This window comes from Astatotilapia calliptera, chromosome 13 (assembly GCF_900246225.1).
Source record: "Astatotilapia calliptera chromosome 13, fAstCal1.2, whole genome shotgun sequence".
In the NCBI taxonomy this organism is placed as follows: Eukaryota; Metazoa; Chordata; class Actinopteri; order Cichliformes; family Cichlidae; genus Astatotilapia; species Astatotilapia calliptera.
The window spans coordinates 26672166-26696906 of record NC_039314.1 but is presented as its reverse complement, the minus strand read 5'-3'; the positions used below and the strand labels follow the sequence as shown (position 1 = coordinate 26696906).

The 24741-nt window shown below is 38.1% G+C and overlaps 1 protein-coding gene across 7 annotated transcripts in view; it reads right to left on the bottom strand.

Annotated features, from left to right (window-relative positions):
- atrnl1a (attractin-like 1a) overlaps positions 1–24741 on the bottom strand; it is a 331746-nt gene that overhangs the window by 240551 nt on the left and 66454 nt on the right. For 6 of the 7 annotated variants that reach the window (XM_026189698.1, XM_026189697.1, XM_026189700.1 and 3 more), the window contains 6 exons: positions 11442–11526; positions 9724–9935; positions 8330–8448; positions 7017–7133; positions 5872–6004; positions 1078–1265 (listed from right to left, as the gene is read on the bottom strand). In XM_026189698.1, coding sequence (XP_026045483.1) covers positions 1078–1265; positions 5872–6004; positions 7017–7133; positions 8330–8448; positions 9724–9935; positions 11442–11526 — 854 coding nt within the window. The remainder of the gene's footprint in view (positions 1–1077; positions 1266–5871; positions 6005–7016; positions 7134–8329; positions 8449–9723; positions 9936–11441; positions 11527–24741) is intronic. The other variant, XM_026189696.1, reaches the window with a different exon arrangement.

Genomic DNA, 24741 nt, shown 5'->3' with positions numbered 1-24741 from the left:
GTGAACATTTCAGTGTGACGGTCATTTATAACCATGCAGTTTGTCTTTGTGCTCCATGGTGGCCTTAGAAGGGTTTTTTGCTTTCTAAATGTCCAATTTCCATGGTAGATAAAACACATACACACCCCAATTAGAAATATCTTGAATCTATGGAAATGGAACCGCCACAACTGCTTCTGTTAATGATTAGTTGCTTGTGAGCCTTGCTTTGTGCTGGTGAGAAACACATTATTTGGCATCCAATGATAAATAATGTATGGAGGCAGGTTTTTGTACACATATATCACAGAATGGCCACAATTCACAAAGTTGCACCTGTGTCAATGGCACGAAGATGGTGGCAGTTGTAACCTTAAGTTACATTCATATACAACTTTTTAATCATATCTGGGCAAAATGCTTTTAAATTTTGCTTAATCTCAGACCAGACTCATCCAGTTTCCTGAGGATAGACACAAACAACTGAGTTGATCATTTTGTTTGGAGGATCTATTGGAAATAATTACATCTTTTCAACACTGGCCCTGAAGTGATCTAGCATACACTTTCAAACCTTTTCTTACAGTTATAACAAGTTTCAACAAGAAGGAATGCCACCAAATTTGGCCTGGTAAAACCTCAGGTACATCAGCTAAATTTAAAAAAAATTTATACACAGAAGATTCATGCATTCTTCATATGACCAAATTAATAAAGATAACTATGAACAATAATTTTTTAAGGTTGTGACTACACATCGTTTTAGTCAGGAGTGCTAAAGATGATTAAAAACCTAAATTATTGGCATTCCAATGTAACTTTTTTGTAGAATACACACAGACTTGAAGAATATAGCTTTCACCAGGAACCTCTATTCTAAAGTGATAACCTACATCTGCTTCCACACTACTCTTTCTTATGATTATCATTCCAAACATGTCTAAAAATTGGATTTATATCTTCGCCCACCAACATATAATGGTGCATAAACAGCCACAGCTATTTTATAAGGCATACAAGTGGAAAATAATGAATACCTGTCACTGACATTGTTTGCATGCCTGTCATTTCTGAATTTACTGCATGACAACCACCCACCTTGTCTTGTAGCTGATACTTTTGTAGCTCTTCCAGAACAAAATTGACCTGTTTGTCTGTCAACAAAGAAGCAATATTTCCTCCAAGGTTTTTGCAATAATGCTGGGCATTGTCATAGCTCTCTCTGCTGGAGTTGATCCTCAGGCAGACCTCACCAACCTGGTGCCAGCCATCCCCACACAGCTGGCCTGCATACAGAAACACAGTACTGTTTTTTTTTCCTTCGACTTCATTTGTACAATGAACTTGCATATCTGTACATTATAAAAAGCATAAAAATGATATTTTTAGAGACTTGTAATCCTCAAATTTTCATTCATTACACAGAAGAAAACGAACAATATGATTAATAAATAGATGTACAGATATTACACATTTGGGGTAAAAACAAAAACCTCAAAGCAATACCTTAGCGAGGCGTGATTGCGGGTGCCGCTCAGGTGCGTCCGACTCCCATGCAGCGGCGCTGCAGACCACGCCCCGCCACACACATTAACCAGGTAAAATACATATTTAGGCAGAAATTTGCAAATATCTATTTTTCATTTTTTAGCAGCATAGTGCTTTTTTTCCCAATTATTTTTTAAAAGTCAGGTCAAGGCTCTAAAAGCCCAAAGGCGATATAACAGTTTTTGTTTGCTACATGGATCATTTTAGTTCAGCTGGGTGTCTTTCCTTTTGTTATATTTCTTTAAGAGTTCAAAATGTGTTAATTACATAAATAAAATGGATTTAATAAGCAACACACCTTAGTTGTTCACACAAAGCATATAGGTAAAAACAACAATTTATACAGTGTTATCTTCATTTTAGACGTCAAAAAGTATTTGCGGCTCCCAGTGTTTTCTTTTGCGTGGAAACTGGGTGTTAAAGGTTGCCGACCCCCGTGCTAGACTAACACATTTTATATTACAGATTTATTTTTTTGCAACAATGCAACATCAAGGAGGGGGAGCAAACAAGAAGAATGGTGTAAGCAGCCTTTACTTGGATGTAACTGCAGGTTTCATTAGTCAAGCAGGCATCTAATTGATATCCTTCATGCTGCCAGTTGAGGGTTGGTATTTAGACCAAGTCTAATGAGGAGCAGGTGTGCAAGTGAGCTGAGAGTCAGCTGAGACCAAAGTGGGATCCTCAGTGAAGGTAAGTGATGGACAAAGAAGTCACTGATACTGGAACAGATGTGATGGCCTGGAGAGTAAACTTTTCTGCCAGAACAAACAGATGACTGAACCACATTAAAAGAATTTCTTCTGGCTTATGTGATTAAATATTTATGAAGTTAATATTAGAGGCTGATGTAATTGTTGATTAATGCTGTCTTGGATTAAAGCAGCAAATTCTTGCTTTGTACAGACCTGACAAATAGGATTCCCAGGAGTTAACAATATGTCGCCCGTAGGATAAAGGAACAGGACTGAGTAGAAGCGGAAGATAAATTCACCCATAAAACGCATATATGCACTCATTGTTCTTATCTGGGTCACTAAAGTGTCTTGTGGGAGACTATAACAGCGCAGAGGCCGTTCAATTAGCCAGGATGAAAGGAAAGAATAGCCATTCAGTCTCCAGAGCACTGCTGTTTATTTTGGTCTCCAGGACTGATTACATTCACATGCCTATAATGGCTTCCATCACCAACCTTTCCAAAACAGAAAAGAAAATACCTGCTCTCTTTATTTATTTATCTTTTTTACATGCAATATAAGTACGCAATAATTGACTGAAACAGGAGGAGAAAGTAAAGTTAAGGGTTAAAAAGGGGGGAGCGTAAGAATAAACAGATTGACTGGGTTACAGTCTTTGTGTAAAAATCAGAGATAAACATGTTGGACCATTTAGAATGAGTCATAACGTGATGTCTAAAGAAAAGGCCACTGCTGTCATGGTGTTAGAGACAGCTTTAAATAACCCAACTCTTCTTAGCCATCTCCACATAAAACTCCAAGAAAAACAGAAGCTTTGTTTCGGCCTCAGCATGTTAATGGACTCAAACAAAAAAGAAATATCTTATTTATTCTGTGTGGTCTGCAACGCTTCATGCCAAGTAGCATAATCTTGCCTGTGGACATATAAATACTAGAGAAGTGGCAGGATGGTGAAGCTCCAGTGTTGCAATATAAGAGGGTAGCTGCAGAATACTATCAAATGCATGGAAGATGCAAATAGTAGTACTCATTTTGATTTACAGAGAATAGAAGCACATGTCTGTCTTCTATCTCTGTCCATTTAAGCTTTAAACAAAATACAATCACAGCCTTAGTTTCCTAAACCTTGAAAATAAACATACCATTACAAAATTATACTGCCAGAACCACCAGAAAATGAACTGCCGTTTTCATCATTTGGATAATAAACCAATGTGAAGTCTCCACTCCACCAGAGAAATATCCAGCCATAGTCTGCACTGGGATACGACATTAAACTGCAAGGAAATGAGTCTACTAGTGCTAGCACTGCTAACGTTAAAGCACACTTGATAAACTACGTACATTTGTGAAATATTAGGCAGATGATTGTAAGGGCTAAATTTTCAATGGTAATTCAAATACATTTCATTTATTTAAAACTGTAATTAACAGTTTTAAATCGCTCTAACATTCTGAGGCAACAACTGTATGGATGATCTTCAACTCAAGTTGCAACCTCAGCAGCTAAAAAACAAGCCACTTCCCAAACAGTTCCCACGGAGTCCAAAAAACAATAGAAAAAAAATAATTAGAAAACCATAACTTTAGAATTATTTGGGGATGTGGGTAACTACTCGACTGTACACAGTACGTTAATGCCCTTGCTATTTGGCACAAAAAGTACTAACCAGTAATTATTTTAAATCCTGATAAAAATCTGGCACTGCCATGTTAAAGGCCTAACTTTATAGCATTAAAATATTTTTACACCCTGGTACAAAACAACTTTGGCCTCTATGGGGTCTTCTCTCATAACAACTGTATAGTTGTCTCTTCAATCTGGATACTGGAATTAAGGGCGTGGGTGTTTAAATGACACTGAGTTATGGTCAGTCGAATTCTGCTAGGCCTCACCTCTGCTAAGTGTAGTCACTGAATTAGATCCCTGGGCCATGTTTGTGTCTTTGGTGTTTTTGGTGCAATTTTAATGGAATGATCTAACATAGAATAACTTGCTATAAGGTACAACCCACCCAGAAGATCCAGTTTGTTTATTATTGATATCATGTTAGTTTTAATTAACTCATATGTTTCAGTGCTTTGCACCAATTTACAGTTGAATGAAGTTTCCTTGTATACATTAGATGATTAGATTAACAGTACACTGTCTCATCCAAATATGGATATGATACTAAAATGAAAATGAAATGCTTAGGCTTCAAAATTCAGTCCAAAACCCAATGCGTCATACATATATACCGTCTGTGGTTTAACCTTTCTAGGGCTGTCACACTGACAGAATTTCAGTTCAATAGTGAAAAAATGTTGACAGTATTGTAACATTTATAGAATATTTTAAAAAAACAAAAAAACACTGTAATAATGCTCTGACTAAAATTGATCTATGGTTTTATTTTGTACTTGTTATTTTCAAGATCTAACTCAAATGAAACGTGCATGTTGGTAGTGAGAGTTTCTAACCATAATTGTGCAAATGAACAATTACCAAATTATTTGACATTATCCTATGTGCAATGTTGACACAATATTGAGTACACGTTTATAATGAACCCCCCCAACCTGATCCATTAGCTTGAGCATAATTTTGTTTTTCTGTTTCACAGAGCTAGTCCATTAGTGGTTCTCCTGTTTAATTTACTGCTAAATTAGTCATCGGAAACATTCCTAGTTAGTCTACATTGTACTGTCATGAAAAATCTTGATATTTCTGCTTCGTTTTATCCAGCTTCAGACATGGGTTTGAACTGCAAATGAACAAACTACCACATTCCTGAGTAATAATCAAGTTATCAAACTCTATTATCCCAGCAAAACATAAGGGCCCGCCATCTTCGGCTTAAAGCTAGTACAAGTTCACAAGTCTTTGCCAATGAACCCAGCAGGTCCTTATAACACAATAAAACATGGAACTGCATCATTTATGGACTCAAGTAGCAGGAGTGTTTCCTGTGCCCCTATATTTGCTAGCAGTAAAAGTCAAAGTAGGAGCAGCTATGGCTTTAAGGCTGCACAGCATAACTCAAACTTGTTAGTCATCCAAGGATTCATATTCAGAACATCCAGTAAACATTTCTAATTGGCCTACTTCTCTATGCTGCTGAGTGCAGAGCACATTTCTCAAGTGTGTGCATGCTTCTATGTGTGTGTTCATACTAATCCTGTATGAATGTATGCTTGCCTGAATATGAGGGTGTTTATTTGTGAAGACCACTAAGACTATGCCACTGGTTAGCGTGGGAACATGCAAAATGTTTTGTCTTACTTCACAGTATGTTTTATATAACACACATTCCAGTAGTTCTGAAAAAGTACTGCAGTCACTTCAGGGCGAACGCTACACTGTCGTAAATATCATCAAAAAGATTCACAGAGCATTTATAAAACAGGTTATCCATGCGTGCATTTGTAAACTCTTTATGTAAATAGAGTAGATTCTCAAGGTGTTCTCATTTTGCTGCATATGGCCTCAATCTGCATGAGGAAGCAGATTAGAAAGCAAATCACAAACATGCTGTGCAAAGACTTTGCAAAGCCGGGTGAAAAAGTTTTCAGATTCACTTGGAATAAAATGAGCTTCATGAATTTAACTTGAGGTACTTAATTTGCTTGCTACTATGTTACATGCGTGAGTGTTTCTCCTCACCAGGCAACGCCTGACACTCCTGCTGCTGTGGCTCCCACTGGCAGTTGACGTTCAGCAAGCAGCTCCTGCAGCTAGCCAGCCTGAAACACTCCAGCTCTTCCCTGCGCTTACACCTGGATGAGTCTCTTACCGTCTTCAAACACACACACAAAATAACAGGAAATAATATCAGTCGGGCTAGAGTTCTTTGACAGTTTTCTCTTCAACAATAAATACAGTAAAGCTAGAGAATTCGATATAGTGTGCAACAAATGGTGAAAATGAATAAAGTATAAATGGGCGTGGTGATTTAAACAGCCAACAGAACATGCAGAGTGGAAAAGAAAATCAATATGCAGGACACATTATACTGAGATGTAGTTTTTATTCTATATGCTGCACAGTTACACTGCAGCAGTTTTAGCTATAAGGTTTCAGAACAGAAAGGAAATTTGTTTTTTTTTTATTTAAAAGTTTCAAAAAAAAAATCTAATTTGATCAGGTACCAGCAAAGTGTACTTTAGCCTAAAAAACAAAATCCCATTTTCTGCTAAAGGATGACACATCTTTATATCCATGATTGCACAGGTAAATACAATCCTTCATTTTTTTAGTCCACCACTTTCTTAGCATATTAACTAAAAAGTGATTTCTATGAAAACCTTGAAGGTTAGACAAAGGGCCAAGGAGAGGTCTTTGCTCATGTCCTGTTTTCATGACAATTTTTGCTTACGTATTTTCTTGAGGATTATTGAGCGTACATTTTGTTTTTCTGCTCCTGAAATCGCATTAAATGGATGTGTCATTTGGATTGATCCAAAAACAGACTCATGTTCAAACAAGCATGACAAGTCTTGTCTCAGAACAGAGACCATATTCTATGATTCTCTTTATTGCTTACAAATTATTTACCAAAACCTTCAAAAGCTTTTGATCAGTAACAATTTCTGCATCGCTCAATGACGTGAACAGCTCCTCACACCATAGTGTTCTTTTTCTCACACCATTTTTAGTACCACTTGTTGGAGAAAGAAGAAATGCATGAAATACATGCAAATTTGTACTTATATTGCCCCCCAGTGTCCACATAACCTTAGGGGCTATTCTGACCTGTGACCTTGCAGCCCAAACCTGAAGCTTAACAGGAAGTGTCAAATGATACACACATGTCCCCTTCTCCTGGCTCCGTGTTTCCACAAGCTCAGCTGATGTTCAGACAACATGGACGGAGGGGGAGACAGAGACAGAGCGCCGCCATGCTGCTGGGCCAGCTCCAGAGTCAGCTAACACACACACACACACACAAACAGTCCGATCCATTCACAGATTCAGATCAAATCCAGCCAAGCACGTAGACAGAAAGAAAGCAACAGATAGCCAAACACACAAAGAAACACACACAAAGCAGGGTTGAGATTAAAAACAGAGACTGTGAAAGGAGGAAACAAAATGAGCAAACGTAACAAAATAACACGAGAAAATATTTATAACAAGTTTAATTTCAGTCCAACAATTACTTTGCTTTTTATTTTTTTTTAAATGTTCATTTTGATGCTTCAGAGAATAAAAGAAAAAACAAAAACCTTAAATGAGCGTGTGTCTGTGTGATCATTTAAAAAGACCACACTGATTGGTGTTGATTGTTTTAAGACTTTATATAAGACATCGACAGCTTCTTCCTTTAACCAGTCATTTGAAAAGCCTCTGAACTTTCTTCCAGCATTTATCAGCTCACGTTTTCAGCTCACGCTCAACAAAGGATCGTTTCCAAATGGCTGCATCTCCAATTCTGAGTGCAATTTTGGTGACAGACAAGGAAAAGCCTCAGGCCTCGGGAGATTTATTTATTTTTTAAATGCATTTTCTTTAATGGTCACTTGAGATTGACTGCAAAAGCAAGTCAATCCTCACAGACTTGTATGATAAAATGTCAAATTTCACAGCTCTATAATAACTAAGTGGGGCATTTTAGGCATGGCCAATTTGACAGGTGTCCCAAATTAGGCAGCTGGAGGCAGGCCTTGCTTTAAATACTTTGGGTCATTACACTCGACCTTTCCATTGTCTTTTGTCACGTTTTATTGAGTAATCTAAGATTATGGCTTGCTGTGAGATACAGATCATCCAAGAAGTTTCTGCTTTGGTTTTGTTGAGTGTTGTATGCCACTTAGCTAACTAGCAAATGTGTGTGTTCCCCTATACAGCTTATGGATGAAAACCATACAAGCTACAATTAGCTGATTAGCCCTTTTTATACAAATATAATTACCTCTATCCATATTTTATACTTTCTATGGTGCCAAATTGCATTGATGCTCAGCCACTGACAGAACAGTCTTTGCACTTTTTATGACTTCTAGCATTGTCAGGAACCAATATGTTAAGTATTCCATCAAAGATTTAATTCAATTATTGCACTATCAATACTATACGATAAGGTTTACCATAGATATTTTACTGATAGTCAGTAAAGCCTCACCACAGTGCAGTTGCTTGAGGCAGATATGCACTTCCTGTCCTCACACCACTGACATCCTCTTGTGTTGGCAGTGCAGCTCGCACAGTCTGAGAAGCGGAAACACTGCTCATCTGTACTGTCTAAAAATGGAGAACACAGACAAATTAAAAAACATAAGCACATCGGTACAAAGGCAACAAAGACACTAGGTCACAGCCTTTTCCCCCCTAATCTGTATTGTTACTGTCTAAATAAAGTGTATGGACAAAATGCTTTCATACTATTATGGACTGAGCACAACTCGTACAGTTTTACTTTCAGTAATCGATTTCCACTTATTGAAATCAGCCAACAAATGTTTCAAAGAGTTCATCTGTTGGTGATTTGACTTCTTGACTAGCAAAGATGTAAATGTGATTTTCATGGAAATGTCTATCAGTCAGTTAATACATATAGTGCACAGAGTCATCAGGTGAACATGTACAACTACTTAAACTATTAGGGCAGTGTAAAATAAAATGTATTACCATATTTGGATGCAATAATCAGGAAGCTACCAAGTGACAACTTCGTTATTCGGGATTTGCAGACCTAACACTAAGACTGTCTCAACATGCTAAACATAGATTGCACAGGCTGGCTCAGGCAGTAGAAGAGATGATCAGTGTTCACAAGGCTGCTGGTTTGACTACATGCTCTTTTTGAACTATAGTTTCTATAATTTGTTATTCTGGCGTCAGTAAAGAACACATTTTAACCTGTTATTGGGGTGTATTTTGGCGTGTGTTAGTCATTTATCGCATTACCCAGGAAAAAAAATTAAAAATGTAGCATTTAACTTTTAAATTAAGGTTAGATTTTATTTTGTTTTTATGGACATTAATGGGATTTGTGTGCTTGGGATGACACATAAATGTTGTCATGAGTTATGAAGGTTAGATAAGGTGTATGTGAATTGCAATGAGCAGGCTTTTAAATGCAAACCCATTGATTTGATCTTTTAATTCATTCAATCCATGTGGGCTTATGCTCCATTTAAAACTGACAGCAAAATCATTTTCATAATTACTTTCTACTTAAACCTCGAGCGAGGTGCCTGAAGCAGAATACCTGGAAGAGCTACCGCATCTACATCTGGTTCAGACCGATCCTAATTACTTTGAAATTAGGTAATTGTTGCAGTGCTGACCTTCTGTTCCTGTAATTATGAATTGCAAACATACTTCAGAGCCCTCCAGAATAATTACGATTCTTGTGAAAAAATAAGCCTTTTGGGAGTTGCACTTGTGCTTGATTGTGTGGTACATTTCAGGAAAACTATGTTGACATGGCAGTGAAAATATTTAGACTGAAACAAAGAAACAGATGCATATAAATGGCAAAGAATTTGCTCGGTAAACAGAAGCATAACATACCAGGCCGAGCAGGGCAGAAAGGAGCAGGAAAAATGTGGTCGGGTGGTGTTGGCTTCCAGGGGACACATCTACTTTTCACCCAGTGACAACGAACACCTGGCCCGGCAGTGGCGCACGAACCTGGGCTAGAGAAGGCCTGGCAGGATGGAGGCGTGTAAGCCAGCACGTCGTTCAGAAGCATACCAGAAAAGCCTCCAAAGATGTACATGGAGCTGAAGATGAAGAAGGGACGATTATACAAACTAACAGGAAAAGAGAACTTATACAGAGAGCTGTGGAAGGAAGCAACAGCGAGACACTACACGCTTTATACAGATGAGAAATGCCTCCAGAAAGGAGGAGAAAGTTAGAGGAACACCTTTAAAAATAAACCTGGACTTAGGTGGTGGTGAGGGGGGGGGTGAAAAAGAAAAGCTGCTATTTTGAAGCAGTCCTTGTGAAGTTCAAAGCTGACATTTCTTAGCTCAAAGCTGACTTTTTGGTGGGTAAATGGTGTTAACAGGGCAGGCTGTCATTTCTCAGCCCAGCAATAAGTCAGTCGATGAAACTCCTGCAAACATTTAAGTATCACAAAGCACTGATATTTATATTTTCACTATAACTTTTTCTATTTCACCAAACAAAATGTCTTGTACTCTCCGATTGTCTGGGACTGATGTTCACAGATTCTTTTCAAGAAAATCACAATTTGTTTTCAGGCTAAACCCTACGAGCAACAAGAAATGCTCAGTGCATCAACGGCAGGGTTTTCTTTGTTGTACATAGCTGTAATAAACCACATCTTTCTAGAAAGCAGAGCCCAAAGGCCATTCACACATCCGCCTGCATGTGAATGAGGGTGAGAAAAAGTTAGAGAGGAAAAAACTAGAAATGAATATAGGTCTCGAGGTAATGAAGTGAAATACACGTGGACATATATATATATGCAGTATCTATATATAGAAAGTGCAAAGAAAGTTTCTGACAGAGTGTAGCAGGAGAAACATCCACATACAGGCGAGAGCTGAGGTGGGAGAGACGTAGTTTCTAAACAGGGAGCTTCAGAGGAGCAGGCGGAGGAAGAAGTGACAAGAGAAGTGCCAACCAAAACTAAATATAAGATTGAGATAAAAAAAGATCAATCCATAAACAGTCTACACAACAAAACTATACCAGTCAAGGAGGAAGGCAGAGGCAAAATTCACCTGAGACGCTCAAGATTTGAAGGACATCACAGGAAGACATCAAGGAAATGAAAAAGTTGTGCTGGAGTGTCACGCATTGTGGATAGATGTGTTTTATTTGCATGAATGTAATTTGAGCAGGAAGGCTTGTTCTTATATTTTTCAAAGGTTGAATATCACTGCTGAAATGTCCAAAGGACGATTGGTAAAGGTACAGATTTATGATTAAAGTGGCACTTTTACAAGAAAACACTTAGGAAATGCAAGTTCATGCATGTTTTGTGAACCAAATCGCTTTATTTCAAGATACACTCAGAAAAAATAAAATACTTTGTTACCTTTAGTAATACGGGGGCTTGTCCTTGGGCAGAACTACCGTTATTTGTAGGCTATGACTGTTTCTCCTTCCAAAATTACATTAACTTCAGAAAATACATTACAAAGAACTTTCTATCAAAGTTTTACTATTGTATATAGGGTGGAAACAAGAATTAGCCAGATAGAGTCTGGGATTGGATCGGTTAGGGGGACGTGTTATGAAAAGCAGAAACTCACCCGTTGCTAACCACAGCAGAGTGTCCAAAGCGGTTGATGTCCCGGTGCAGGCCTGGTCTGGGAAGGACAGTCCACTCATCACAAGCTGAGGACGAGCACATGCAGACACACAACGATGTTTAGGAATATATTCACTCGTGAGTGTGTGCTGCTATACTGCTGCAGCGTTTGAAAACCAAAACATAAATAACCCACTTATTGAGGAAGTGATAATGCACTGCACAAAATAAACAGACAAAGAGCTACTGTGAACATCACTGTAAGCAGCAAAATTACAGTTTTCCTTAACTGGTAATGCTAACGATAATATACGACTGGATAATATTGTCTTCATTTTTCCCCATGCAGTTATAATAGAAGAATAAGGAGAACCATACGTACTATATGCAAGAGCAATGAGCAGTAGAGTGTGACCCACAGCTCAACCCCTTCCCCCAATTCCATAAGAACTCATTACCATAACCTTCTCACATCGAATTATGGCGATCGAGAGATGATAGGGGAGATAATGTGGGAGCTGACTTCATAAAACACATCATGCCACAAATATGATCATAAAACAGCCTCCTCTCTTTCTCTCTCCCTCTCAAGTTATCATTGGTGCTATTCAGCTCTGTGTGTTTTACTATTTGGATTTTACAACTCTCTGATGTTTTAATGACCCCTACATACTCCCATTATATTAATATGGAAATGACTGAGTGACTGAATGTGTGTGTGTGTGTGTGTGTGTGTGTGTGTGTGTGTGTGTGTGTGTGTGTGTGTGTGTGTGTGTGTGTGTGTGTGTGTGTGTGAGTGAGAGAGATAGATGGAAAAGGAGTCCAAGTTGTGAGTGTAAATGTGCCATTTAGCTATAGGCGCCTTTCCCTAAACACAGAACGCTGGTAGAGTTGAGGACACCAGGTTGCTAACGACCTCGTTAAGCGCTGTGCTAATTGGGAGCGCTTGTTTAAGAGCGAGGGATGCCACAGAGGACGCAGTGACGGGACAGACAAAAAGAGGTTATTCTAATCAACGCCAAGAGCAATGGGTTCATAACTAGCAGGGGTTAAAGGTCATTCGTATTAACACGACAAGAAGAGTGATGCTGATGTAATCAGGCAGCTCTGAAGAACGGTGATTGTGCGGCTAAATTAAACAGCACCGGTTTGTAGGTATTTAACTCAGGTTTTTTTTTTTTAAATAGGTTAAGTTTTAACCGATTTTTAACCTCCCACAGCAAGATTTCTCAAGTCTTTTTGCTCGAGAAACTCAAAAATCACTAAAGCGAGTAAGTTGTGGGCTTTGAAACGACCTCCCTGAGGAGATAATCTGCGACCTCCTTCAAATCACTTCTAAAAACACATTTTTACAAACTCACTATTATGTGATGTCATTACATTTTTGTGCAGTCTTTTTCTTTAACTGCTTTTAAACAGGAAGCTCTAATTTCCAGCTTTCTGTTGAAATTCTGGATTCGGCTTTGCTAGTCTGTCAAAGCACTTTGCAAAAGAACCATGTAAATGGAATTATTATTTAATATTGTTTGACAAAAAGACTGATGAATAATATTTATGAATAAATAAAACTTAGGGTTTAAACAATGAGAAGCAGAATACCAAAAGTTTATTAAGAACGCACAAAAGAAGGGCAAATAATTTATAAGACAGCTGCTATTAACACTAGACATTTTTACTCCAGTGTGGAGATTTATCCTTGTAGCATCTATTTCTAGAGCTTTGCACACACACACAGCTGTTTGTCAGCTCATGTTTAATATAACCTGCAAGGACCTGAATCAAATTGGCACCTCTACCTGGGTAATCATCACTCAGTGTGGGATCCAGGTGTGCACAACTATATGGCATCTAACATCCATCTAAAGCCTGAGTCACACGTGGTGCTAAAAGTTTAAATATTTTTCACTTGTGGCACTTGGCACTCTGAGCACCGAAATAAGCTTAGGCACTACAGGGAATCAGCAGTGAGGCAGGAGTTTGTTTCCTTGAGAACTTTCCAAGTTGTGCTGGCTGCAGAATAAAGCAGCTGACGTTTATCTTCGATATTTTATTCACTTGTTTTGCTCCAGAATTAATCATTACAACCAAAACTTCACTTGAATTTGTGCATCAGAATTAATAAATCATGTTGTTAGTACTGAATATACCAAGGTGCGCTTGGTTTGTTATTTTCTCTGGACTGATTTACTGTTACTGAAGTCAGTGAGAGAGCGGTTAAAAAGAGAACGGGCCCATATCTTTTAAATAAGCAGGTTATTATTAAAGCCAGCGCTATTTTTAATTAATCTGCAAGACAATTATGACAAAATGTCAACAGCTTCCTACGTTAATATTTCCGTGTGTTTTTTTTATGTTCACTTTATAATATAATTATTAATAATTAATAAGCCTTGCAGTTCTTGTGAAGCCAATAAACACCCTCGGAGACCTGCTGTATGTTTCATGTGATTTAGAGAATCTACCACATGAAACAGTCTGCAAGACACATAACTGCTAAAATAAGCAAATAATAACCAACAGCATCAGAAATATATAATAAAAAATAATACGGTTTTGTTGTTTTGTGGAGTTCTCGCTTTTGTTGACCGAAATGTCCCAGCTGTTTGCAATCTGTGTTCCAATAGAAAGATAGAAAACAGTAAACAAGCAGATTTGCATCTCTGTGCTGCTTCAGGCAGCCCAAGGTAAACAGTTTCAAGCCCTCTTCATGGTGAGAGGACAGATTTCTGATTGAACGCTTTAAAGTTTTCTTTTCTTTTTTTTTTGTAGGTGACTCAACGTTGTGACTCCACCTCTAAGGGAATGGATAGTAACAACTACATGGACAAAAGATGGATTTTCTAACATAAGCGAAGCAATAAAATCTGAGGTACTAATTCTACTAAATCCTAAGTGGACAAAAAAACTATTAAAAGGAATTAGCAACTCTGAATGTAAATGCCTCTAGGGAAAAAAAAAAAGTATTCTCATTTTTCCATTTTGTGTCCCGTCATTTTCCCTTTCCTGTGTCTTCCAGTTTGACTGAATCTAGACCTTTCTTTATGACAAGTTCTCATTAATTTGGGAAACCCTGACGAGGCTGGGAATGGTACCTAAAATGGATATGCTGTTAAAAGGACGGATGGATGGACTTATTGTCTACTTATTGTTTGAATGACACATTTCAACTTGTGGCATTTTTGAGATTTTACTTCTTGAGGATCCAGAGCTTCCCCATGCACCTTGGAAGTAGGAGTGAACTTGTGCTTGAAAGCTCTACTCTATAAAGAAAATGTAATGTGGAACTATGATTCGTGCATGTGAATCAAGAGCCTGATTGTGATGATGAAGCTGACCTCAAACCTCCAGCCACAGCTAAAAATCTTTCTCTAACAAGCTCTAAATGAAAAAAAGATTACAACCTCTGTGACTTTTGATCCCATCCTCTAGCCATAACCAGCCACCCCGAGACTGCTGTCAAATTGTCCACCCAAGAACTGCAGGCTCAACAGATACTTATCAGCCACAACACACATACAGTCATACACACACACAGACCCACACAGATTTTAATTTCCTCTTAGGATATGAGAAAATCTGTGTTAATAATGCATGGTGGGACAGAGGGAGAAATCACGAGTCCAGATCGAAGCAGCCGTGCGGCCGGGCTGATTGACAGTTTGATCGGATCTGTGCTAATGGAGAACTTGATGGAGAAAGGCGGGAGGAGGAGGAGGACATGGAGGTTTGAACGGCAGCCACTGTCTGCTCCTCAGATACATCCCGACTTCCAACATCTTCCAAACAAGCTTTCAGCTTGCCACAGGCCTTTCAGCGAGATCTGTGTATGTGTCAGGTGTTTGCGTGTTGCACACAGAGCGTGGGCGTGCGCCTATGGTGTGTCAGGTTGGAGAGGACTGCGTTTTTAATCAGAGTTCATTTTCCCCCAAAATCTAATTAGAAGTGTGAGGGTGGCACGGTTAAGGGGAAGGGAGGATGTGGGAGGATGGGAGTGGGGAGGAAGGAGAGCTGAAGGGGGAGAATTAAATTCAAATGAAAAGTGCCTTCCATGTCTACCTGAATCTAATGTGTGGCAGCAGAAGAGCAGGAGAAGCTAATAACGTCATGTCACCCCTCCAAGGTTAGCGCGGCAAAACAAAAACAAATTAGTGCTCCAAACGCCCCCGCTCGCAGCGAGCGCAGAGACAGGGAGGAATGGAGGAGCAAATGGAGACAAAACAAGGGATGGAGAGAAGTGACTTCACAGGTGGAACTAATTAATTATCTCCTGAAGAGATGCGACAGAGGGCAGAGCTTTAGAAAAGAACTTGTGCAGATCAACACTTTTTGTGAAGACGCGTAGATACGAAGCCAAGCAACCCCCTGTCGTAACTCTAAACATGTATAGTATTTTTCACAGCATGTCCTATTTAACACTAAAGGTTTCCCCCATAAATGACCAAATTGTGCTCAGTCGAGACACATTATTCAGAATGACAGCAATTAACACATTTCTCAGACTTTCCAGAAACAAATTTGTATTTCTTTAAAGTCAAGAATCAAATAAATTATCTGCTGTGCTTTTAGTTACGATGTTATTGTCAAAGCCAACTGATGTTTTTTGTTCTGCTGCTTGAAGCCACTTTAAGAAAAACTGTTTCTCAGTAACTTGTGTTCCACTGCAGGAAGCACCTCTGCACGGCCTCCTTTAGTGCCATTTTGGAGGAGAAAAAAGTAGCTAGTCTGAGGATTTTTGAGTGCCCCTGATAGCCTGCTTATAGAGGTTCAGCAATCTTAGGGTATAAGAGCTATATTGTGCTTCTTGTTGTGTCGATATACTGTTAGGATGTTTAAACATGCCCTGTTTTGAACACTGAAAGCAGTATACATACAAATAAGGGACAGTGAGCCCAAAACTTAGGAGGTTCTAAATGCTCCGTTTCTGGTTTTTTTTTTAATTAATTTATTTATTTTTTAATCTCAGTTCTATGTGATTGGAACATGGGCAGTAACAACAATGATAAACCAGGATTATTTTGAACTGTGACTCACACAAAGCCACCCTGGAATAGTCTAACAATAAAAAGAGGGAGGTAGAATTTTATATAAAAGGTCCTATTTAGGTCTGAGGATTGCTGCCCTCTCTGAAACTTCAACAGCATAAACTTTGACATGAACAAGAAGAAAAGCCTTTAAGCAGCTCAGCTCTCTCCTTTTTTGTTATTAAATTCCCCTGTCTGTGCACATGCAGAATTAATGTCGCAGTTAAAAGTGTTTTTCATCACCTCATGTTTGGGTGGAGCCACAGACATGTAAACAAACGATATAGGGGCCTTTCCTGTATCTACACCACGTTGTGCCAATATGAATACTGTAACTTCAGCACCGTAACAAGAAGGAGAAGACGTTTTCTTCTGACTTCTTTCCATTTATAAGGAGATTCATAAATGCCTTCATCGTGAAGTTCTTGTACTTAGAAATTCACTGATACAGGATTTTAAGACCAATACTCACAATGAAAGCTGGTGAGTTAAAAATAGAATAGATTCTTTTTTCAAACATGCAAGAAAAATAAAGAGATAGCATATTGTCTTAGTAAAGACTATATGCTAATTCTATTTAAAGATAATCTTGTTTGTTTTGTTTTAGGGGTTTTGTCGCGTATTCCTTGCTTAAGTTCTGCCCAACAATGCTCGGATCATCTGGTTGTTATGTTTGTGGACTTCCAGACACATTTAAGTTGAAGTGCTTTCTGGTCGGAAAATGATGGTTACTCACGATGATGGTCTCCACTTTATACATTTTAATTTATCAGCCCTTATAAATGCAGATGCCAATAGAGCAGTAAACAGCTAATAAGGTAACATTATCTGTAAATGATTAAAAAACCAAAGACAGGAATCACAAAGAACAAAGTAAAAATCAAAATTTTCAAATTTAACTTGAGGGCAAAAATCACAGATTTAGCTAAAGTTAGCAGGGATTAAAGGAAAAGTGTGAATGCAGCAAGAGAAAGAATGAAGACAGGAAGGAGGAAACTATAGCTAGGAGACATTTCTTGGCTCAGATTTAAACTCTTCTTTTTTTTAAGCTCCTCATAACCCTGAGTGTGTTAACAGTCACCACACTGGCCCAGCGGAGGCCTTTAATTCCACATAATCCCTCTCTGGGTGAGAGGAGTCTGTTGCACCACAGTGAGGAAAGAAAGGAATTCCATGCGACACACTCCACACCGATATATGATGCTAGTGCAGCTTTTAGCTTGTCTAATTATCCCATTAAGCAAAAATGCAACTACTGAAACATAAACTATTTTGTTTCCTTAAACCAAGGCAATAGTAAACTGAACATCTTTTCGTTTTGGTCGGTTGTTCAGCACTAATTGGAATTCTTCATCCTGGACTGTAAGAAACTGACGCTGATATTTCCTTTCGGGTATTTAATTAATCAATTCCTTGAGAAACCTGGCACCACAACACTCTGTAGTGAAAGGAATCATTAGGGGTTTTTTTACTTAAAAAAAATAAATGCCCAAAAAACAAACGAAGAACAAATTTCAACTGCCAGTTTGTCAAAAAATATAATGTACTGTGCAAGGAACATGGTTACAACAGGGATGGAGTAATTCTGTAAAACTAAGAAGATATTTAAGATCAAGGTCGTAAACCAGATAAACTTCTACTAGAAAGAATAAGATATATGTCGAGAAACAAATTTAAAAAATACATAAGTTGAACTAAAATATTTATATCAATATATTAATGTGTATGTTTTGTTTGCTATATTTGAACTTTCCTTTAATTTTTGGTCATTGACCACACACACACACACACACACACACACACACACACACAGTCAGTTTTATCTCCTTACATCACCTGGAGGATCCTAAAGACAGTCAGGTTTGAACTCTGTCTTTTGCTGATGAGCATCTATAAAATGTTCACTTCACTGTTTGATGGTTTTTCCTGTTGGCTAAAAGATGCTTTCAGACAGTTCAGAACTCACTTTGCTTATTGCTGCAGGAGCTGCAGTTGAAAGAATAAGGCTAAAATTGTCCTACGCACATCTAAACAATATATTAATATAATGGAATACAGAATTGTATTCATGTGAGGTTGTTCTTTGTCTTAATGAAAGAACTGTGAAATTGATATTTCTATTAACTTACACAGCATCTGTCCTGGTTTCAAACAGATTAGAAGCCAGGACATTGTGCTAAATAATACTATACATGCAAAACTCTTCTCAAGCATTAGCTTTGTGTGCAGCAGCCGTGTCACTTTTAACCTGTAATATTTAGCCTTTTTGTATTTTTGCTGTAAAATGATAGTTTTATTTTCTTTGTAAATTATGCTGCTCTGATGCCAGCTCTCTTGGCCCTTTCCTGGCCTGACTTATCGAGTTAATAAGCCACCTTACGTGAGTGGTTAGTCTGATTGCTGAATTTAAAACCTCCAGCACTGTGTGGTCCTGGTTTCCTTAAATGTGCTTGCTGGCTTATGGCTTCCTACACCTGGTTCACCTTTGCTCAAGTTTTCCTTTTGCCTCCTCATTCCTCACAAACAATCTAGTCTTGCTCTCACCCAACTCAAAGTTCATTATTTGAACTTTCCATAAACTCATTTGAACCCTTACTCAGCGGTCACTTTGGCTCTCCCAGTTCTCTTAGCCAAACCTTGACATCCTTGCTTTGAAAGGGCTTCATTGCAGAAGATGCAGTCCATAACACTGGGGAGCCCGCTATAATGTGCAAGAAGAGAGCCACACTGGAAAACAGCCTGCAGCTGTCTCAGAATGTCATGACCCCCAAGTCGTACATTTTTGTAACACAGTGTATACTTCAGACTGTTCTCCCAAGAAAACAAACAGCACTGGTTGTTTAAGCAAATCCCAGAGCAGCCGGTGTTTGTATTCAGGGCAAAACCGTAAAACTGCCATTGAACTAAAACCTACTGTCACACACAGAAGAAAGAGCTAGTGAACAATAAAGTGTGGGTCGAAGTGTAGTTGTTTTTTGACACAGGAAACCTGTTTATACTGCCTCGGAGAACAAATAACATAATCATTCTTTACCTTAACCTAATTATTCATTTAACCAAAATAATTATCCAATGCTGACTCTTAACCAAAAAGTGTTCCTATCACAGATAGTGATGTTTACGGTTTTGTTTTTTGGTTGTTTTTTTTTACTTCAAACCAAACCAACTGTTCAGTGTTTATGAAATTATCATATATTTCATGTCTGTGTTATAAACATAACCACTGGTTTTGAATGTTAGCAGCTTGTTGTATGGTTGTTAACTATTATTACTGCCATAGATATTACAAGTAGACAATCTGCAGGGCAGAGCCCAGAACTCAGTTATTACCTGATTTAATGGTGGTTGTTCCACTTCGGTGGACAGAAATAATGGGCAACGCGTTTTCACTTACACCAAACAACAGTCCCTTTAAGAGGCAGCGGGACTTCCAACGGTGGAATAAATGCCTCGAGTTTCAGTTTTTGCACAACGTTTGCAAAAACAACATGGTTATGGTTAGGAGAAAATCATAGCTTGAAAGCTCACTTTTCTAGTTACAACACTGAGGAGTGTTGGTTGCTTTCTATTTTGATCAAAGTCTAGTGAGCCAGCAAGCATATACTTAAGCTTTTACCTATGGAAACTCAAGCAGTCAGTTAGCCAAGCATAATATAATGATAACACTGGAAAAACTCTTGGTCCCCATCAGAACTGCTTGATGTACAAAATGCCTTTTATGTCACATTTGTACAAAGGACACATATGCAGTTTTAACAAAACTGTAATTATAAACAAAATATTATAGTAAACATTTTTATGCACAGCCTAACCATTGATTGCTATGGTTGGTCTTGACTGGTTGACGAATGATTGCTGAAAGTTGCTTGCTAGTGTCCAGGTGAAAATGGTCAACAATAGGTATACATGGCTCCGGTTAAAACCACTTGTAATAGCTTCCATCCCTCTAGTAGACTGCTGTGTTCATCCATAGTTCTCGTGGAGGAGTCTCGGCCTTGTGCAACTGAAGCTTTAGTTAGATTGCAGGTGCTGTGGAGGTTCGCCCGTCTGTTTAGGCTGATAGGTGCACGGCCCTAGTGTCACTGTGCAGGCCACAGCTACACCTTGGTGAAGCAAAATGAATACGAACCTAAAGCAACATGTGGGCCAGATTAAAATGTGCAAAGGCCCAGTTAAGTTACACACATGAGTAATATTTAAAAAACAAATAAATATTTGACTGCAACATATTATTTTCTCCAGCTGATGATCATTCATGTCATCATCTTTCCTCTTGGTTTTTCATTTTCCCCACCTAAACTATAATGCAGCTTCTATCTGCCTCTCCGGTAAACTCAAGCTAGAAAACGGACAAATGTTGCAGGTGATAAAAGCAGTAATGAATAAATTATGATATTTATGAAGACAGGGGTGTTTGCACAGAGTTAAGGGACACGTAAATTCACACATTTATTGCAAGCGTTGATGGAGCGAAAACAGTATCTGAAACCATTTGGCTTTCACCTTCATTAAGATGGGGACGTTCTGTAAACCCATGCCTGATTGTTTATCACCTTTTATTTTGCCTTTTGTTCACAAGCTTATCATCATCTTCACCCTGGCACACCTTTAATGTCTTTAGGTAATTCTCTTTCACAAGTCCGCAGTGCTTCCATTCCCCTCCCTAAATCCCTACTTCATTTACTCTTTATTTCTCTTCCACTCCGTGTTCGTCCCTCTCTCCTTCTTTAGCACTATTCTCCTTTATTTCATCACCCTTCTCACACCTGCTACTCTAATATCAGCAGTCGCTTTTTTCCTGTTGTTCTGTAATTTACAGGAGTGACGAGAAATATGAAAGAGAGAGTGGGAAGGACGACAGATTTGGACAGTGGGCTGATATTTCCAAGTACAAAAAAGCATTTTAAAGCCCATTTTTATAAATTTAAAAGAAAATACTTGCAGCTTTCAACTACAACTCAAACACGGAATAGCTGAGCACATTAGCATTATAGGCAGACCTTCTGTCATGGCTGAAAGCACTCTAAGAAACACTCTAAACAACTCTTGAGAAACACTCTAAACAACTTGTCCGGAACTGTTTTTATCATTTAAGAAACATTTCTAAACTCAGACTGCTGGTGTCAAAAGCAGAACTTGAGATGATTCTTCATGCTTTTATCTCTTCTCGTTTGGATTATTGTAACGGTCTTTTTACGTATCTCAACAAATAAGCTCTCGATTGCCTTCAGTCTGTACAGAATGCAGCGGCAAGACTTAACTGGTACAAACAAGAAGTCACACATTACTCCAGTTTTGGCTTCTCTTCATTGGTTTCCAGCAAATTTTAGGGTTCATTTTAAAATTTTAGTTGTTTAGAGCTCTGCACAGTGAAGCTCCCCAGTATATCTCTGACCTGTTGAAACCTCATGCTTCATCCTGAGCACTTAGGTCTTCAGGTCAGAGGCTACTGGTGGTCCCACGTACTGGGTTTAAAACACGTGGGGATCGGGCTTTTCAGGCACTGGCACCTAGGCTGTGGAACTCTCTGCCGTTGTCTTTACGCTGTCTAGACTCTACTGACTCCTTTAAAAAGCAGCTGAAGACATTTTTATACAAATGGGTTTTTAATTAATTTTAACCTGTATGTCTGATCTTATTGTGAAGTACTTTGTGATTTTTATCTGTGAAATGTGCTATATAAATAAATTTTACTTACTTACTCTAAAAAGCTTCTTAGTGGATCTTAGTTTGAGAAGTTGCTGTCGAAGCAGTGGTTGAGATTTCTGGATAAAACTAAAGTTTTAGTTAAAGTGACAATACAACAGGTCATGACATCACTTGACAGGTTTCAAAGGACTATAATAAACCTGATCAGCAACTTTGAAAACAAGAGGAGAGCATCAACATCACCTACATAAAGATGGCGAAATAGATGAATAATTGGTCAAGTCTAGTGCTGGGTGTATGTAATTCTATGAATGCACTCAAAAAAATATTTAATCTGATTACATTTAACATTTGTGATGTGGATGTGGCCACCAACTTTCAGAGATAACAAGCTCCTGACCCTTACAAAAAAAGCTAGGTAAGCATTAGCATGTTTCATTTTCCCTGATATGAAAACTTGCTCATTTCACCCAGCGATGCCTAAACAATCTATAATTGCTGCTTCAATAAAATTGTTTTCCCAATTCTTGGCAGACCGTAAATTTAAAAAAAAAAAAAAAAAAGAAAAAAAGAAAAAAACATTCTAACTAACAATATTTAAAAATATAAAACTTTTTTCTACAATATATTTTTCCCAAGTATAATCCCTACATGATTTCCATTTAGACGTTTTAAGGCTCTGCTCCTTTTGTTCCGAGCTTTTAAATTCCAGCAACATCCCAACATACTGCACTGACATCTGTTGGATACTCACAAATTCTTTCTTCAGGCAAAGTTACTTAAATTCCAGGATCTGGTTAATTACAATACATCCATAATTTTGTATAAAGCTTTTACTAAACTTTTACCGGCAAATTTACAAACTAGATTTGAAATTCGAGAAAAGGTTTATAATGTGAGAGGCTTTGGAGAATTCAAATTACCCAGAACTCGAACAACCCGTAAAGGCTTTTGTGTGTCTGTATGTGGTGTGAAAATCTGGAACAGTCTGAGTTTACAATTGAAACAATGCAAAAATATTCACAGATTTAAATTTCTCTACAAACAGTTGGTCTGGTCACAGTATACTCAATGATGGGTTTTAGTGTGCTCTGTAATGTCTGTCCTCTTACCATTGCTGGTATGGATTCCAAAATAAAAAATAAAAAATAAAGTGTGCGTATGTATGTACATATATGTACTTGTGTGTGTAGATATATATGTATGTATATGTATGTGCGTCTGTTACTTGTAGTTATTACTGCCTGTTACCTGTGGTAATGCAATTTATAATTTATATATTCTGTATTCAGTTATGAAGGCTCTAATTGTTGGTTGCGAGCTGCCGCTTAGATGCTTGTATCTGCCCGGGGCTGTTGATGGGTCTGTATGCAATGATGGGCGTAGCTGCGGGAAGTTTGTTTTTTTTTTGTTGATGAGTGAGTATAAGGGTGGGATTTAATAAGTTTTCTTCGTCCCACTCCTTTTTCAGGCAAGTTTTGTTTTTTGTTTTGTGTATTTTATGTTCAATATAGGTATTTGTTGTGCCTGAAAATGAATAAATAAATGAATGAATGAATGAACTGTGGCTAAGCGGAAATTTTTAACATATTCTGCACCTCGAGAATATAATAAAACCTAAAAAGTATCTTAAATAAATAAACAAAGGGTCTCCATTGCCTCTCACTATTAGCGCCATGTGATTAGAAATCAGATTTGACAAGGTTAACCACCACACCCGAGGCTCTATGCCATGAATGTCTCACTCACACCCCTGATCACATAGTCAAAGAAACACTGATCAGTATAAAAACTGGCAGACGATTATTCTGAATGACTTTTTTTTTGCAGTAAAACAATTATTTCACCACTAACAGACACTGGCAAGCATTGCTGACCTTACATGCAGATAAATATACAGTTAAAGAACCACCATCACCAACATGCTGCTTTTTCCTGTTCATGTTTCACTTTCACTCGATTTTTTTCAGCACCTTTTGCATAAATATTCGCACATCTTTATCATTTCCTCCTTCTTTCTGTTAATCTATCTACTGCACACTGTTTCCTCCTGTGAAGAGCAGAACTAATCTACATCTTCCTCACCTGAAGCCCCTTTCATTATTGTCTCTCTCTATCCCTGTCAAGGGCTGTTAATGTTCCCATACCATCTGGTTGATGGTGTAACTGGTTAGCCTATAATGGGATCCTTAATCATCAATACTCCATACCTATACTGCAGTGTTCGCAACCTTACACAGTCTTGGTTTCTTTCTTACTGTCTCTTCTGGCTGCAAGAATATTTTTAGCTTGTTTTTAGGTCTGTCACAGCACAGTAACGTTGCAGCTTCCTCTATGTACTATTAAGGGCATTTCAACATGCTGTTGCTGCACAAATTGGATTCACACCAGGAAATCGCTTCCAAATACCATATGCATGTGTGTTTCTTTTTAGAAGAAAGCACTCTAAATGACTAATAAGAACAAATAAATACTACATAAAGCTTGATGGTCAGGATGAGTTGAATATTATGCTTATGAGTGGCTAGTGAATGGAACTGCCCTGCAGATAATATCACCTGTGAATACAGAATATAAATATGTAGAATGCTTATAATAATACCAGAACTGAGAGCAAACCAAGGCTTATCG